The sequence below is a fragment of the Orussus abietinus genome, unplaced genomic scaffold (genome assembly GCF_000612105.2).
Source record: "Orussus abietinus isolate OABI.00-Male unplaced genomic scaffold, Oabi_2.0 scaffold3, whole genome shotgun sequence".
Classification (NCBI taxonomy): Eukaryota; Metazoa; Arthropoda; class Insecta; order Hymenoptera; family Orussidae; genus Orussus; species Orussus abietinus.
Genome location: NW_019395984.1, coordinates 567,141 through 585,607, shown reverse-complemented (window position 1 = coordinate 585,607; position 18,467 = coordinate 567,141). Strand labels below are relative to the sequence as shown.

Here is an 18,467-nt window from a genome sequence, read left to right as displayed (position 1 = left end):
TACAGGCGATATCTTAAATGCATATGTACACTGGGAGACATCAATGCCCTCCCACCCTGCACAGGCGATGTCGTATCTGCAGGGAAGGCATTCATGAGAATTCGTAGTTTGTCGCGTATAATTTAAATTAAAAATTCCGAGAGAACTCGCGGAGATGAAGATTCGTAAATGGAGAACTGCTTACCATATATATTTCTTGATTTCTTGGAGATATTTGCAAAGACACAGAATGTGCTGGAGCACGATTTAAATTAAAAATTTTAATAGACACCACTCGTAAAGATAAATTCGTAAAAGGAGAATAGCTTATATATACATATTTTTCTTTTTAATTTCGAGGAAATATTTGCAATGGCAGAGGGTACTCGGGTACGGACCTACAGTTCAAGCAAGCCGATACCTTAAAGACGCGAATGCGCTTCTCGGGATCGGCTTGAAGGTGCTCTCAAAATGCAGAAGGAATTCCTCCTGGAATGTACGGCGGCCCTTGCCTGCTGTGGTTTCGGGGTCTCGGGGATTTTTCACATTTGTAAGGAACCGCGGGCGGACCAGATTCTTGAGGACTGTTAAATGGCCGTCTTATACCTAAGGCGTACTTAAACGCCCCGATGCAGTTTGTCAAAAGACCCTTAACGGATGTCTATGGCCACGGTATTCCGAGGAAGGTCTCAAGGTACAATGGCGGACATGAATGCCTCCCCTGCAGATACGGCATCGCCTGTGCAGGATAGGAGGGCATTGATATCTCCCAGTGTACAATGGCGGACATGAATGCCTCCCCTGCAGATACGGCATCGCCTGTGCAGGATGGGAGGGCATTGATGTCTCCCAGTGTACGGTACGGACTCTTCACGGATTACCTGCAAAGCCAATCCGCCTAGGTTTATGGGTGTACTAAAGTGTATCCGCCGATAGTATTAATAATTTATTCGAAAACAATAATCTCCTCCAAGAAATCCCTAAGTATCGCGTCTATGCATAGGGGAAGTAACACAGCGTTTAAGTTCTCGTAATTACATTGCAACGATGCACGGTTTTTCACGCGCGGTATAAGTTATATTTAAATATCCTTCGATGTCGTACACGGAGAACGAAGACTTTCCTGGAAGTCGAAGACTAAGTAAACAGGGAAAAAGGAGAATTTCAATCAGAGAGTCGGAAGAGCAAGAGATTCGATGGATGAACGGATTTAAGGCGCTTATTTGTACCTCGCGCTACGTGTTAAGGTGATATGAAAGGTGGCGTCAAAGAGGTCTCGATCATGAAATTTTTCTTCGAACTAGGCTTGCCGAATCGTTCCAAACTTTAGATCGTGAATATGGAGGCTGTAAGGAAGGTCTTGAGAACCATGAAGTTTCAATTTTTTTTTCCCTCCATTTATAGTTATTTTCAAAATTTTTTACAAAAACTGAAATTTCATGAGGGTCAGGACCTTCCTTATAGCCTCCATGTTCACGTTGTAAAATTTGAAACTGGGTACACCCAGTTCGGAGCAAAAATTTCATGAACGATTGACCTGTCGGATGCCACTTTCACATCCCCTTAAGGAACATTATATGCGAATCGGATATCGTGGAGTATAATTATTACATAATGTAGTCCTGTTTAAGTGGTAAAACTGTTTGTAAAGTGACATCGACAGGGGACACACCGTTCGACGGAATCTTCGTGTATGTTTCGACGAATCATTTGTCAAGATACTCATAATTGGACCTGCTTGATATGTTCGATAGGGTCGTAACAATAACGCTATAAAACTTTAAGATATTCCTCGTACATTGCAAAGTGCTGCGTAATATCCGATCCCTTTATAATATTCCCCTCTATACGGTCATCGGCGATTAAACAATTCTAACGGATAAAGTCTTGCCGAAGGAAATACCAATGCGCTTTAAAATTTCTATTTGAACAAAGCATATATGGAATCCGGAACGTATTGGAGTAAAAAAAGTTGGGGACTATTGGAGAGATTTCTTTGGAAGATTCTTAAACCTTAGACGATAAATCCCGATTTAGTCCAACGAGAAACGCTCTACTTTAATCGGGCATTGTTAGTCCCGTTCAGTTACAGGGGATAGCAATCTTTTACGGTATATGTACTTCATTTGATTATTAAAACTACGGCAGTTCTGCGATTATTCAGCGGTAATCGATTTATCACAAGCTTCTCAATGTCTCTGTCTTTTCTCGGGTTACGAAAGAATGTGCAACAAACGTATGCAATAGGTTTGTATGAGGGGTGGTCGACATACTTTCTATCGCGCGACAACCGTTGTGGATAATGTGCAGAAATGGATTCTCGAAAATTGGATGACTGAGCAATACGAAGGTTGTTCAAGAGAGAGGGAGAGAAAAGAAAGAAGAGAAGTCCTTGCGATACACGCAATGGATACGCACGCGTACAGTAATACGGGAAATTATACTTCTAAGAGACTAATCTGCATTCCATGATGCACGCTTTATGTACATGACTTGAGTAAATCACTTTTAAGGACCCTGCGTTCGTAGTGACGATTAACTCCGACATCTTCCTTCTTCTCTCGCGAACTTAGCGAAAAATGGCACCAAACTCTCCGAGGCTGACCTCGCTCGCAACGTAAAAAAAAAAAATAAATATTCGTTTCGGTACCTCGACAAACGAAAGTAAGAAAGGTTCACTCGACCGAAATTCCCTGTACGACAGTAACTTCGCCTGATAGGATATTCGATCGGTTGTTAGCACCTCGATAAAAGATCGACCTTGTGCCACGAGTAGTTCGAGGGGGCCCGGATATTTCAACTTGGTCGGAAGGGCACGGTAAAAGTTACCGTGTAAACGTGTAAACGAGAGGAAGCAAGAGAATCGGGGACAACTCTCAAAAAGTCTTTTCTCGGACCAGCCAGAAATGTCGAGCCCCAACCGGGTGCCCAGCTTCTTCACTCGAACACCTACTTTGTACAGCTAGACAATTAAATACATTATTTATATCGTACACGTATAGGTACTTAGTTTAAGTTTGCGCTGAGCCATACGAGCCTGTAGGTGGGCGATACAGTTTAGGGAGGATTAAAATCTGCAAGCTGTTGAATGCGAATTTCCGGACGCCGATGTTCTTCCACGTGTTCTCCCTTCGGCAGCCCTCGCTGTAATCGGAACAAGTCGTTTGCGGTAATTAAGGTGATGTAAAAGTGGCGGCAAACAGGTCTCGTTTATGAAACTTTTCTTCGAACTGGGTGTACCGAATCGTTGGAAACTTCAGCACGTGATTATGGAGGCTCTAAGAAAGAACGTGGTGCTGACGAAATTTCATTTTTCAGAAGATACATGTCCTGGTTCTAGTCTGGGATAAATAATATAAAAAAAAAGATCTTATTAAAAATGAAATTTCACGAGCACCACGCTTAAGACCTCCACAATCACGTGCTGAAGTTTTAAGTGATTCGGTGCACCCAGCTTGGAGAAAAGTTTTAACAAATTTTTAACATTTTGTGTATATAGTGTGACGCTTTTATGTCACCTTAAAAAACTGTAAGAACATTTAAAAAATCAGAGAATAGTGATTATCTCACCTGCGCATGCAGTCGAGGGCTCGCATAAATTCATGTTCCGCCAAGTGGTACTCCGTGGCGAGTATGTTCACTTGTTCCAGAGTAATCGACATCCCGGTCCTGTCTTTCGCGCTCTTGCAGCTGGTGAATCTCAGGCCTCTCATTCGTCGGCATATTTGCGAGGACAATTGCAAAATCTCTACGTTTTTGTTTACCTTTGCGTGGACGCAGGACTTCAGGTTCGTCACCATATCGGCTAAAGTTTGATTTAGAGGAGATCGCGTGCCCACTGAAAGGAAAGAATGACAAAATCTATTTTGTAAAAAGAATTCGTGAAATAATAGATTGAGAAATAAGTTCCCGTGGTTTTTAACGCAACATAACATAATTAAAACGGCGGAACTTATTCCTCAACCCAATAGTTCCAGGAACTTACGTCTGGTGGAGGCAGGCTCTGTCGGTAGGTTGAGTTTCTTGAATCTAAGATAATATTCGTTTAGCCTATCGAAATTGTCCATGTTACTTTTTTCCTGAGGTTTGGTAGTCCCGAGGCTTTCCGCCAAGGACGCGGTCTCGCATATGCCGACGTTGAAAAAAACGGGCGTGACATTGAATGACAACGTTTGTCTGGATGATGGCACAAGAGGTAGTAAGGAGTATATCGCATCGGGTACTGGAAGAATCACTGTCAAAGCAGTTCTCGAGCCGACCACTCGAGGCAAAGGTAGCTGAGAAGTCCCACTGTTCTTTCCCTCGATTCTACAGATTTAAATAATGAGCATTCAATTAGAAGTTTGCTTACGGATTATCGATAATTACCAATATAATTCTCGGTAAATCTCTACTCATCCATAACATCAGCCACCTATCGATAACTTTTCATATAGCAAATTAGAAGCCAATCAGCGTAAATAACTTTCGTTAAACAATGATGATTTTCAGTCGATGAAAATTATTCAAAATATTTAATAAAACACGTATCGAAAGATGCTTTGAAGCCATTTCTCTAAGTTTTGAGTACTGATTCCCCTTCGAAGTATATTATTGGTATTATCAATGGCACCTTTATTTATCACTCCATAAGTTTCCATACCTGGCGGGGATGCCACATCGGGACAGAGTGAAGGTGACGGTGTGCATGTCTTCCACCGCCACCGCCATGTCGCCCCACATATCGATTTCATCCCCATAATAGCTCAGCAACCCTTCGAAGGAGACCAGAGGCCCCAGGGTCGTCAGGATCAGAAGAAACATGGGATCCGGCCTTTGGCACCAAAGCTTGGCCATCAGCCCCGAGACCAGCGACGTTAACTGAAAGAATAGATAAGATGAAATGCCTTGAATGAGCAGCGCTATTAAAATGCATGTTATTAAAATACCGCTTGACTGAAGCACACGTCGCGTCTGTATCTGACGTTGCAGGCTCTTTGGGCGCTCTTCGCGTCCTCTTGCACCCTGAAGACGGAGTGCGTCAACCTCGCCGTCTTTAAAAGTCCGTCCATCGCTTGTCGCAGTTTCTTCATGCTCGGTCTGAGCTCACTGGTCCAGTCGACGATGGAAGCGAAATCCAAACCCTCCGTGAACTTGTTCCTCTGGCCGGAATTACTCTTGATCACTCTGGTCATAGAGTCCACAGCTTGGCACACTACCGATAAATCATGATATAAGAATTAAATGTTTCGTCCACAGTATTCGTTTCGGTAACGGTATACCTTCTTTAGCCTTGGCAAAGGCCGGGGTGGGCTTCTCCATCCCAGGACTGGTCTGCTGCCTGGAAGCATTAGAGTTGTCGAGGAGTTTACTGGACTCCTCACTCTTGACACCATTCTTTGGCTGGATCGTAACAACCCCTGAGTTGACCCGATTGTTCGGCAGACATCCTTTCAGGCTTTGGGACCTCCCGAGGCCGTTTTTATTGCGCAGTCTAACGGCAGGACTGCTACAACGGCCGCATAGAAATTTTACCTTCGACACCAGACACATTACGCTAGCTTCGATGTTCAATTGGGTGAGGTCCCAGGGTTCCGGCTCGTCGGTGGGCTTGTAATAATTGGCAGAGGGCGAGTTGCACATCTTCTGAGTGTCCAGGAACCGTTTACTAGGGTCGATCTCTCCCCTTATGTCGTCCTTTTCCTCCTCCTCGTTATTGTTGTCCTCGTCGGTCCCGTTTTCCTGGGGCTCATTTTCCTTAGGGTCGTCTTCGACTTCCGGAAATATCACGAAATTCTCCTCTGGCAGAGTACCGTTGTTGCTGTTGATCTCGTTCCTAGTTCCCAGGCAGGAGTACTTGTTCTTTGCGCTCTCCTTCGTCCAAATGTCTTGGACGCACTCCGGAGTGTCGGGAGTGACGAAGTCGTCGAAATCCGGGCTCTTCAGGTCGAAGTTTAATTGCTGGGTTATTCTCTTGAAGGGAGATAGTGACTGGTTCGTCTTGAAGTCCAGGGTCAGGGTGTCATCGCTGTTCAGTTCTTCCTGGATCTTGGCTACCTTGTGCTCCTCCAGGAACGTTAATGCTTCCTCCACCAGTCCAGGGTCCCAGAGGCTCAGCAATATTCTTGTTTTTGATATCATGTCTTCGCATATCGGCAGCATGCCGCTGGTTTGCTTCTCTTTGGCTAGCTTCATTAAAGACCGCATCGCTTCCACGACGTCTCGGCGAAGCTGCTTAATGGCTTGAATGGCATCGTGAGCCATTATTATTTTAGAGGTCCCTTGATACAACTGGCTGCATCGCGTGGGGGACTCTTTGAGTGCTTGCACCAATCTGCAATAAATGTATTTTTCATTCCCCTTCGTCTTATAGAAATTTGAATTTCAATGCGTACATCGATTACGTTACGCGGCCCACCTTATAAGGCCGCCATTCTTGCTTTTATGCGAATGCGCGGTGAATGCTCCCACGCTGATGAAATCATAAAATCCACACTTGTTCAGGGTGTCATTGTGAACCCACATTCTTTGCAGGTGTAGATTCAGAGGAGCAAACTCCAACGACCTGTCGTTCTTTCGGGAGGATTGTTTGAAGTAACTCCCTGCAAAATCGATTTTTCATCGTTAGCGTCTCTCGGAGGCCATTAAAGCTCTTTTTGATCGCGCTCGGCTACCTTTAAATGCAGATAGGTTCTCCTTGGCTTGTGAATATAAATGCAGAAGATGCAAGTGCCGGTCGAGGAGCTCCACTTGTTTCGTGTGCCAGGGCTCTCGCAATTCGCCCATGCCGGCCACTTCTTGTAGAAGTTCCTTTTCCTCTTGTATCCAAATTCCGCTATGATCAGTGATTAGCTTATGTCGCCGTACAGAACCGAGAATCAATGAATACTTACAGTAATTGCTGGGGAAACTGGAAGCATAGCTTGCTCTCCGCCATGATCTCATGCACGCAGATGTCCCCTCCGAGACCGGAATGAAATCTGCAAAAGGAAATCCATCGTGCAGGGGGTCTAGTACTTCGTTAATTATCTTCTATCCTTCGTTAATAACAGACCTGTAGGTCTGGACGTAGGGATTTGCGAATAGGAGTTTAAGTTGCCCCTGATGCGGCAATTTGATTTTCGTCCCCAATCTCGGCGGCAAGGACTGCGACCTCCTGTGCGAATATACCTGCACACGATTAGTTATAGTAGTCGCAATTTATACGAACACTTTACAAGTCATTCAAGAGATGACTTTCGCAAACCTGATTACTAGTGGTGGGCACATTTCTCGAGGGTGTGCTTTCGGTGCTGTTACCCTTGTCTTCGGCCTCCAAATTCCACACGTTTATCGTGAGGAACCCCACGGTTATCGCTCTCGCTGACTTCAGAGGGATCCTCAGTCTGAGTTTTAAAAAATTACCATTTTATCGATAACTCCCCTTGACAATTTCTTTGCGTACGTGTCTAGGTAGGAAATCACCTGGGGGTGTCTTGCACCGCACTGAACGTCACTATGGCACTTCCAATCGGAGTTGCAGTTTGGCTGACTCTTTCTCTGACATCGTAAGCAGTAATTCTTACTTTCGTCTCAGTAGTCAAACCATCACTTGCCCGGAAGCTGACTGTTGTCAAGAAACCGGGGTTGCTACTCCTCTGAAACATCAGCCACGAGTGAAAATTATTGTCTTTCCAAATCTCGTTCTATAAAGGAACGCTATTTCAAGAATTCATAGGCAATTGTGTACGAAAGTATATATACGGATCGAAGATGGCATGTATATGAAAGTAGAAGATATGTATATGAAAACTCGAATACTTTTGTGTACTGATTTTCAATTACGTGTGCATACACAGTTGTATTTTTAGAAAGTGTTTGAAATATCGAGATATTTTCAGCAATGAATGTCGTATATCGGAAAAGTACCTCCACTACTTCCGTTCTGGCGTACTTTATCCAAGTCTTGGAACGGATCGGCTGTACATCTACTTCTAAAACAGGATTCGGAGGCCTGCCATGTCCATCGCACAGCAGATTATCACAAGCTAACGATATCTCACACACAGGTATTTCCGCGGGATCTGAAGGAAGGGTGGGATTAACGTGAATATTAATTTTTCCATTATTCAAGGAGATGTCCCGGTTAAAACCTGTAGTGATCCCCCGCTGCAATCGCAACATCTGTATGTCCGTATCGTGTTTATGGCCACTGCAGGCTTCGATTCTTTGTCGTAAAGCCAACAATTGACTTCGCATGCACTCGTAGCTGGCCAATTGCAGCGCCTGCAACCAACTGTCTCTCTCATCTATGGAATTGGCACCTAATTGTTGGAACAACCCTCCATCGAAAACTGAAAAGGCGAATGAAACTCCATTATTGTACCACGGTTAAATAGAATTAAAACTTTCTTTTTTCTTAGGAGCAATATGTAGAACGAGATGATTTTAGTCCATACCTATACTAAATCCATAAGGAATTTGGTTCGTCGGCTGTTCCACTCGCAGAGAACATTGTTCAAGTATTATTACTCCCAAGGGCTCCGACCATTGTTCCCTCGATTTAAAGTAAAACAGAAGATTTCCCCGCAGTCTGCACCATCTCTCAGAGCTTACTGTACAAGAAAATGTTCTTCCATTTTTATCGGAGTTAACAAAAAAAGGCCTCAGTGTCCTTCAGAAAACTAGCAGAATTCTTTAACAATTTCGCAACGATCGAAAATGTGTCAGTAATGTTCTCTGTTCGATTTTTTAGACTTTAAAGGGATTAATATGTTGTGGAATGCGTTTCTATCAAAGTGCGTTTAAAAGAGAATAAAAAATATAGAGAATGTTTGCCTGCGAGGCTGTTTTTAGTCTGATATTCTATGGAGAATTTAAAATAAAAACTGTTTGAAAAAAAGAAGAAAATAAATCAGAAATTTCCAGCGACCACGAGTTCATTATTTTGAAATATATTAAAGCTTATTTTCTTTTAAATTCCCCTTAAAACATGAATTAAAACAGCCCCGTAAGCAAATATTTCCTCTAAATTTGTTGTCTATTAAACTCACTTAGAATAAAATCAAATTTTATGACTTAGAAACCCTTTAAGCTCCTCTCAAAACTCGAGAAATATTGATTCTAATTAATCCTGATCACAATACATACACCGAGCAATATGTACTCGTGCAAACACAGAAACATGCATTGTACCCAGAGAACACAAAACACAATAGCAATGTAAAAGGAATGTATTGACAAGCATAAGTCGCAAAAAGTAACTCGACCTGTACTCCCAATATGCATTGACAGTATATAATGTTACACAAGACGTGCATAGAAACGTAGATTAGTTGGATTCTTGTCAAAAGACGTTCAGCATATCCATGCAGGTGTTAATCAGTTGCGTTGCAGGAGATCTGGTTTTTTAATTGGGTCTACCTCGGACTTCCATCCATACATCTGTATACAGGGTTTCGCCTTTCGTATTTTGCACTTTCCTCTTACGTACTACAGCTGCCTAATGTATAATTGACCATCCCTTCGCCGAGTATATTTACAATTTGCGAAGACACCAAGTACACGTACGAGAAACCATCACCTCAGAATATTGTAGGTACTTTGCAGCCATGTACTATGAATGTACTACGAATGTTAAGGACAATTTTACGATAAAGCGGTACTAGTAGTACGGCACCTGTACTATCAAATAACTGGGCATCGTGATATTGGGTTGAGCAAAAGGTCTTGCGCCAAAATGTTCAGGAAGTCATTATTATTTAACAGCGTTACTCCACTAAAACACCACTAAATTAAACGTTGCGCCACTAAAGAATAATGGCTTTTTCCATATTTTCGGGCAGAACTTTCTGTCCAATTAAATAATTGCACTCCGGTTGGCAAAGAAGTGCGAGGAGTTGTTCGGACTAACTGGTGAATGTTAATATCCTTCGACAAAGAGTGCAATGTGTACACCAAACGAATGCAATTTGCTTCACGGTTGACAAAATCCAGAGTTTAATAAGGTAATTTGATGCAACACTGTTTACAGAGACATTGAATAATTGGATGAAATAATTTTTTCCATCGAAGGAAGGCAGCACCAAATGACATCGTAGCACAAACTACGCAGCATCAAACTACGTTACTCAACTCTGCATAAATTCCATGCTGCAATTGTAATGACCAATGGTATTTACTGTCGAAGCTAGGGAAACACAACCTTGTAAAATACATGTTCCTTTAAATTATTGTCGCACATTTCTTTCTGTAGGGTCGAAGGTGAAGCAAGCTTCTGACAACGGTACATGTGGAGACCTATGTATTACTGCACCATGAAACATTAATGTGGTTCTGTGATGGCGTTATTAGTTGCAGGATATGGTGGATTAGAATAACAGTGGCTGATAAAATGGTAAAATGGTATAATGCACTCGATGCGATACCTTTACTCGTGCTGGCGGAAACGCAACTCAGGTCCCGCAGAGTCTTATGAGTCTTTCCTTTTTGTCTTTTGCTCTCAACTTTTTTACTTGTACCTGGAAATTGCACGGAGGCACCGATAATGATTAACCACACCCCTTTTATACAGTAGGAGGAATATACATACACAAAAGTCTTAGATTTTATACAGAAATGTAGGGAAATCAGTATCGCAGCTTTCGAAGTCGATTTCGCCAAGTTAATTTTAAACGTTGAATTAATTACTCAAAAGAAGAATGGCAGACCGGATAGATTAATTTATTACATTTGATACAGTCAGCATAATATGTCAAACAGCATTTCCAGTAAAGACATCATAAGGCTTGTATGTTAAAATTATTGTATCGATACAACGTTGTTTATAAGGAAATGCCATTAGTGCATATATGCTGTTCGGTCTCTTCTGTCCCAGTGTTAATTTTAGATTCCATTCTTGATATCATTAGCACGTTGCGCAAGATATATTTCACTGTTAGTGTTTGTGCCTGTCTTCCCTAGCGTAAATCTGTTTCGTCACTATAATCATAATGCATCTGATTTCATGCATTTACTGCAACATCGTGTTAAGTTATTATAAACGTAGGTTTTAATGACAATGATGCGATACATGCCTCTTTTATTCCTTCAGCGAAATTAAGAAACTTGTTTACAGTTTAAGTCAACTATCACTTATCTCTTAAAACTGTCAATGCAATAGCAAATGTTTTATGATATTCGGATGTAAAGAAATGGCCAAATTGCAAATCTAATTTCTTTAATAAAACTGCAATTAGAAAAATGAAATGGTTTGTTGGAAAACATTCCGCTATATCTACTCTAGACATGCCATCAGGAATTCCTTTTTACTCTAACTTTCAGCGTTATGAAGTTTGAAAATCGTTTCGACTCTCTGAAGTAATGTAATAAAAAAGAAATCGAACAATGATATAACTCTGGATCATGCTATCGAAACGTTTTTGGATATCTTTGAAAAATTAATTTGTTCACAATATATTTTGTCACAACTTCTTAGTTCAATTCTGGTAAACGAAATATGGAATAAAGTATATATGACGAGTATAAAGTTTGGAGAAAATTTTCTATTGCCTGAAGTGAGAGCTCATCCAAAAACATAATTGAGTCACATCGAACGAGCATTGAATGAAAAGGCAGACTCTAAGTCCAACTAATAATGAACCGGTACTTCGTCACATTGATTTATTTCCAATAATCAAACATATATAATACAGATATAAAACGGACATGCATCGATCTAGCCTATGAAATATGTATATATTAATTCAGGAAAACATCTATCGCATAGCATAATTCGCCTGAATATTTGCCAGCTATATCACGACTCACTCTCTGTTCGACGAAAGAAGCCTTCCTGTCGTTCGCGGACATACAATATGCCCTCCTTTTCGAACTTTTGCGACGGCTGCGTTGCCAAAGTCATTAACTCCTGCTTATTGAACCGCATTTTTGAAATAATTTACAACCACATTTTTACCAGGTTCCAATGGCAATTATTTCCCTACTCATTACTAAAGACCTAGAAACAAATATGGAAATCATTCCTCCATCGTTCAAATCCCAGACACATAATGTATCACCTCGAAAGATTTAGCAACGGTAAGATCAAATTGCAAAACATTAGATTTCACGTGCAGCTCGCCCGTTCCAAAGTATACAACAACAGAAATGATTAAGAGAATTACAGTTGAGAATTCAAGACAAAAGGCAGAGTAAACTTGGAACGAAACTACTTTACAGATCGAACGCAGACTTCCATAGCAAGTTTCGATAAGAAAAGGAACAAGCAATACCGAACCAGCAATAAGTCGATGCTTCCTGCTACCGAGAGCTATGCATGACTTTAGAAATAAGAAAATGAAATGAATAAATCAGTGAAAGTTGCAGCGTGTGCTCCGAAGTGGAGAAGTGAATTAAACATTAATTCACCTACCACGTTTGGTAAGCTTAATCAAGGTAGGAGATCTAAACTATTTGTGCCATCTTCATTCTCACTTTCACATTTGCAGGCTGGATAAGGAGGGCCTCACGTCATTCACTTAACGAGTAACTCAATGTTGGGTGACAAGTGCACGAGGTGCTGACCGAAGGAAGACTCATTAATTGACATCACAGATGATTCGGAATATACATGTATGAAACTAATGTCAAAATCAAAGTAGATTCGCTCGAACGTCACGGACGGTCACCACAGTGAATGAGCTGTATTATCTTCAGGGTGGGCAGCACACAATTGATTCGTTGTTGCTGTTTGCATGATGCGACACCTGTGAAAGGGTGACACAAGTGCCGTGGAACCTGTAAAGAAACAACCAATAGCAAATAGCCCGCCAGTTTGGAATTTTCATGAGACGACATTTACTAAAGAATCAGATTCTTCAGCGACAAAGAAGAATAGCAACGATTTATGTATACAATACTTATCAAGGTTAGATAATAATGATAAGAAAGCATACCATGGTAATTCATACTTTTTTTTATAAGATATACTATATATTTATAGAAAAAAGGATGTTAGATGTCAGCAGAATATTAGTTAAAGAGTAATAACTGTTACTCATTTTTCACATTTTCGCTCAATTTGCTTCACGTAATAGACCCCCTGTTTACAGATCGCGGTAAAATTGATCTCACCCCCCTATTACTGCATTTCGTCACTAGAAGACTTCAATATTGCATAACAGTTTGTCCAACTAGAGAATGTTACAGCCTCGCCTAACCTGTAAACATATGATTCAAATAAATACCGCCGTGTTCGAAGAATTTTGAATGGATTTCTTGAAACGTCGCTGTTTGTGACACAAATGACAGCACGATGAATACGGTTAAGAACAATAAAGGTATTAGTGATGGGCTGGAGGATTTGGGTATACCTGGACAAGTATTCCTTAGAGATGCTCTTACAAGTTGCACAGACCCCTTAAAAGCGATCGAAGAGTTTCAGGTAGTAGCTAAACATATTTTGAACTTGCTTGATTCTGTTTAACCAATTCCGATGCATTCAATTTGGTCGTAAATTTACTAGCTTGAGAATGGTATATTGCTGCCTTCGCTGCGCCCCATGCTGCCGCTTCTAGACCTCCATGGAGTACGTCGACTGGATTTCCATGCATCTGTCTTGGAAGAACTTCGTGATAAACTAGTAAATCGTATTAATGAAATTGGAGCGGAAAGGACTGAAAAGAGCACCGGGGATCGTAGGTTAAAGGAACTGTTGTCTAAAAGTTTCCCTGCAGTACGAGTCGCTGCTTTAAGGCCTGTAGTTATGTGTATCTTGAGGAATACGCCACATATAGAAGATAAATATCTCCAAGTGTTGGTAAGGGAAAAGGAGCTTTATAACGATGCAGACACCGAGGTGAAACGACAAATTTGGAAGGATAATCAAAGCTTATTTGGGGATGAAGTATCGCCACTGTTTAGTAGATATATCATTGAGAAAGAGCAAGTTCTATTTGATCATCGTAACCTGAATAGTCTTTTCTTTATGCCTTCTCCTAAAGTTAGTATATCATATTTCAGATGAAAATGTGGCAAATACCAAGTGACATGTTTATATGATATATCATTTCCAGGTGAGAAGGCAAGGAGAAGTGGTTCAAAAACTGGCACACATGATTGGCCACAGCGTAAAACTGTATGACATGGTTTTGCAATTTCTGCGAACTCTATTTTTAAGGACAAAAAATATTCATTATTGTACTTTAAGGGCAGAGCTTTTAATGGCACTTCATGATCTAGAGGTATTGGTTTGAATGTTAGATCTTATTGTAAAGCTGCTATAAACTAGACAGTATATTAACTTCTATTTAAATTTCTTTAGGTACAAGATATCATTTCAGTAGATCCCTGCCATAAATTCACTTGGTGTTTGGATGCATGCATTAGAGAGAAGAATGTGGACGTTAAGAGATCTCGAGAATTGCAGGGTTTCCTGGACAGTATTAAGGTAAGATTTAAAATTACATTTTACCCAATAATATGACTTAGAAAGACAACAAACGTTACTTCATTTCTAGAGAGGACAGGAACAGGTTTTGGGTGATCTAAGCATGACTTTATGCGATCCATATGCAGTGAATTTTTTGGCTAGCAGTGCAATTAAGATAGCGCTTCACCTTATAAATAGTGAAGCATTGCCCCGAGAAAATGCAGTATTAGTACTGTTATTGCGAATGCTTGCTCTGGGACTTTCCGCTTGGCAAATGATAGATTCACAAGACTTTAAAGAACCAAAGCTGGACAGTCAAGTTGTTACTAAGTTCCTACCAGCTTTAATGTCTCTCATGGTAATAAATATATGTATACTCATTAATTTTAGTCACTAAATACTGTCATTTGAATTATGCGCATTTATTCCTTTAGGTGGACGATCAAATAAGACAACTTAACTGTAGACTTCCACCCGATGAGAGAGAAAGTGCAATAGCTATAATTGAACATTCAGGACCTCCACCAGATGCCTGCCAAGCTTACTCCCAGTTGTCAGGAGTAGCTGCTGTACTATCGATGTATTATGCCCTTCATGTAGGAGGTGGTGGTGGAGTAGGAAGAGGCCGAGGCGATGCAAGAGGCCTGATGAGAGTTCTTGCCACACTTCCAAACTGTCAGGCTCAGAGAGCTTTCGAAGATCCTTTCTTACACACTCTAGTATGTAGTAATACTACGTAATAATATGTGTTACCTTTCGATAAGACTATTCTTTAATACCTACTATTTAATATTGAAGGTTTCATTACTAATTTTAAACATGGCTGATGAATTTTCGAATGAATCTTTCTGCACGGTGATCTTTGACGAATTCTTCCTCGCCGGCTTAGGAAGAGATAACGTGACTCGTCATTTGCTTAAATTACTTTGGTACATATATCCCAAATTACCACCAGCACGTCTACATTCCTTAATGAAAGCACTTCAACCTACTAGTCAGGTACGATTGTCAATAATTATTTGGGAAACATACAGAGTTTATATGGTTTATATGATCACTTAATGGAAAACTGTTCAAAATGACTACAGCACCATGAAGCTGTCCATACACTATATGAAGCACTTCGTGAAAAAGTAGGGAATCAAACCAATGATGATCCGTTGACTTCGTCATCACAAATGGATGCTTTGGTGATGGACTGTCCTACATCTCCCCTTACTGGTGTATCTGCTTCTGCGTCTGGGCCACTTTAAGATTTCGTTCAGTTTGCTTATTCAAATGACCTCCAGGCTGAGATATTGGCCTGCGGTTTATATCTGGAAGAACATATCGAACGAACTATTGATCCTGCAGTGTTTACAGGTATAAGCTTCAGCGTATAATAAACTATTTAACAAATTACCTTTTCAGCGGTAAGAAGTTGAAAGTGAGAGAAGCAATGCGTCGAGATAATTTGAGTCTAATCTGTAAGACATTAGGATCATTGATATATACATTGATGCCTGTTTCATATCCAGTAGCATTTTCATATGTGGGTCTATTAAGCTTAACCTGTAAATAACAAATTATGGAATTCTAAAGAACGATATCTTTATACATGACATTTCATTTTAAATTCTGTACATACATTTTGATGATTACAAGACCGACCAGAGTCCATTCAGCTGTTCTAAATATGATGTTGGTTGGAGATAAGGAAAATGTATGAACAAGTACTTTAACTAAAGCACATCTGTCTCCATCGTAGACGTAATCTCCCATATGATTTCTACCAGCTAAAGTGCGCAACAAATCTGACAGCCTAGAATGTATGAACACCTGTATTTACATCACTTTTTTAAAGCTAGAAAACTTATGTCGGGTAACATGCTATTTACGAATAATATATCATAAAAGACGTTACACTTTATTTAATTTATCTAAGAAAATGCGTCTTCTAAGCGCTTTAGGTGCATGGGCTTCAGTCAGAGGCAGAATAGCACTTGACTCGTCGTCTTTATCAGTCTCAGTGTTACTCTCATTATGTAATTCTATTGTTGTACGGCCCTCAAAGAATGCTCGAACCTATATTATTGGTAAAATGATAAAAGAATTTAATATGCAAAATTATTATAAAATGAAATACTCCTTAGAATCAATATGAATAAGATACCGATGTTAGTTTTGTTACCTTTAGTTCCATCTTCTTGCCTTCTTCTTGAAGAACAGAGTAATGTGGCAGTGGTTTAGTTTTCTCCTTCGACAGGACTGCTCGATCCTGCTTTTCTTCTTCGAGCTGTAGTCTATTCAATTTTTTACACAACAACGAGTACCTTTCTGCTCGGGCTACACCTTCTAATATCCGTTTCCTAACTTCTTCCTCTCCAAATAATAATTCCACAGTTTCGGCAGTTACCCACTCTTTCAATGATTCTTCTACGCATATTGCCAAGTTAACGAAATTAGATTCATCTTTAAAACTGTCTGAGTCTTTTAATTTGTAATTCTTATTACGCTTTGAACTCATCCTCAATTATTCCTAACCATATCCCTCGGCCTTCATAACCTCTGAGGAAAATACTGGAGAATACTGTGCTATCCAGTGTTGCCACCGCGCGATTTAAAGGATAGAAAGCAGAGATGCGATAGGATACTGCTTACGGACAGGGTTGCGCGATCGCGTCCTGTGCTGCCTCCCTGTGGAGGATGACCCGGATGACCGCGATGTTAAAAGATGTTAAACGATGTTTAGTATCACAGAGATTTGAATGCGTTGAGAAATAGTTTGGTAGTTATGAGGATCTTGTAATGGAAACGGTCATTACGCAAAACCGAAATCCTTAATTTTCTTATACATCAAAGTCACCGCGATTATACCAGGGGCATTGACTGCCTTTTATTCTTATACATTTAGGAACATAATAAATTGGTCAAGCAGATTAAGAAAACAACATGCATGCACATTATTTATAAACAAATATCTTTATCTCAGACATTAACTGCAAGACAAACTCGAATACAATATAAACATACACCACCCCCCTTAAGTTTCAGTTCCACATGTTTTTTCATCGGCAGAAAGATCTATTCCTTTTATATTAATTTCATCACCTGGCAAGTTTATTTGTACGTCATTATCCGTCTGTAAAAGGTGAAATTCTGGAATTTCTTCCTTGTCCCTCAGCCACAGAGGACTCTCGAGCAATTGTCCCAATAGATGATTACCCGCTCCGTAACAACGAGAACTGCAGAAATTTTTTCTGCGACTTACATCGTAGACCTTGTTACTCTTTGTTGAAATATGGTAAAGCTGATTAATTACTACTGTGATAGGCTTGTTGCATAGGACATAACCACATTGCTTTAATATGGCTCTCTCTTCGATAACATCCTCCATGTGATTCTTATTAATATGCCGAAGCTGTAAAACATTAGATGTCGTGTCGGAGAACTTTGAAATCTGATATCTGTACAAAAATGATGAAATGTACCGTACATACATTTTCAAGTAACCATGATATTTCGACATCGGGTTCTATAAGTCTTTCGACTATTGTCAAAGCTCTGGCATCACACCGTTTCTTCTTGATTAGAGCCAGTTGGATTTGTGCCTTGCTTGAAAGTAAATGCTGAATTAAAAATCAGGAAAGTAGTTATAACTCGGTACTAGTAAAAACATATCGCATTAACTTACCGTCACTTATTTTACAGTTTACCGTAATCAGTTGTACTAACCTCAGTTTTTTCTTAACCTTTCCCTGGCCAGAGGCATTCCCCCGAGATGTGGAACTCATTCCCAAAGAATTCGACTCTTGACTTTGTGTATCTTAAAGAAAAGTGAGGTTGCAGTAAGGATTTTCCGGTCAGGAAAATTCAGGCAAATGTTTGTGTCTCCCAACTCATCTCTGATCGAAAATTGGAGTAGATTCACTGTCAGCGGAGTAAAATTAGTTACCCCCACCATATTGGAAACGGTCAAACTAAAATCTAATATGGCGGATATTGGCGGGATATTTGAAATGTTCTTTTTCCATTTTAAAATTTTCTGTCATCAGATGTGTTTAACCGATGAATGCAAACATAACTAGAAGTGTACTTATATACCGGGAAAACTAGACAGATTTCTTCATAGTAAAATAAA

The 18,467-nt window shown here is 40.3% G+C and overlaps 3 protein-coding genes across 8 annotated transcripts; 1 reads left to right on the top strand and 2 right to left on the bottom strand.

Moving 5' to 3' along the window:
* Window positions 1-1,466: 1,466 nt before the first annotated feature.
* Window positions 1,467-12,654, bottom strand: LOC105699210 (type I inositol 3,4-bisphosphate 4-phosphatase). Of its 6 annotated transcripts, XM_012424036.1 has the most exons (18): window positions 12,350-12,654; window positions 11,746-11,935; window positions 10,365-10,457; window positions 8,397-8,552; window positions 8,091-8,291; window positions 7,867-8,021; window positions 7,423-7,595; window positions 7,205-7,343; window positions 7,013-7,128; window positions 6,852-6,938; window positions 6,633-6,793; window positions 6,377-6,560; window positions 5,241-6,292; window positions 4,908-5,173; window positions 4,622-4,839; window positions 3,965-4,287; window positions 3,550-3,817; window positions 2,991-3,123 (listed from the first exon to the last, which is right to left on the bottom strand). In XM_012424036.1, exons 2-18 carry the CDS (start codon window positions 11,861-11,863, stop codon window positions 2,991-2,993), a joined length of 3,843 nt encoding a protein of 1,280 aa, XP_012279459.1. In that variant the 5' UTR covers window positions 11,864-11,935; window positions 12,350-12,654. The 6 variants fall into 6 exon arrangements, with proteins under 6 accessions (XP_012279457.1, XP_012279459.1, XP_012279460.1 ...); XM_012424034.1 differs by having other exon boundaries at window positions 1,467-3,123; window positions 7,867-8,291; XM_012424037.1 differs by lacking the exon at window positions 10,365-10,457.
* A 577-nt stretch (window positions 12,655-13,231) lies between these two features.
* On the top strand, window positions 13,232-15,600 carry LOC105699238 (negative elongation factor B). The gene is made up of 8 exons (XM_012424089.2): window positions 13,232-13,360; window positions 13,442-13,918; window positions 13,992-14,159; window positions 14,240-14,365; window positions 14,436-14,705; window positions 14,782-15,066; window positions 15,146-15,346; window positions 15,436-15,600. The coding sequence occupies exons 1-8, from the start codon at window positions 13,232-13,234 to the stop codon at window positions 15,598-15,600; spliced, it is 1,821 nt and encodes a 606-aa protein (XP_012279512.1).
* LOC105699019 (putative RNA polymerase II subunit B1 CTD phosphatase RPAP2) lies at window positions 15,533-18,290 on the bottom strand. The gene is made up of 8 exons (XM_023433899.1): window positions 18,062-18,290; window positions 17,827-17,941; window positions 17,373-17,747; window positions 16,518-16,859; window positions 16,251-16,411; window positions 15,975-16,148; window positions 15,750-15,898; window positions 15,533-15,663 (listed from the first exon to the last, which is right to left on the bottom strand). The coding sequence occupies exons 1-7, from the start codon at window positions 18,118-18,120 to the stop codon at window positions 15,754-15,756; spliced, it is 1,371 nt and encodes a 456-aa protein (XP_023289667.1). The 5' UTR covers window positions 18,121-18,290; the 3' UTR covers window positions 15,533-15,663; window positions 15,750-15,753.
* Window positions 18,291-18,467: the final 177 nt, after the last annotated feature.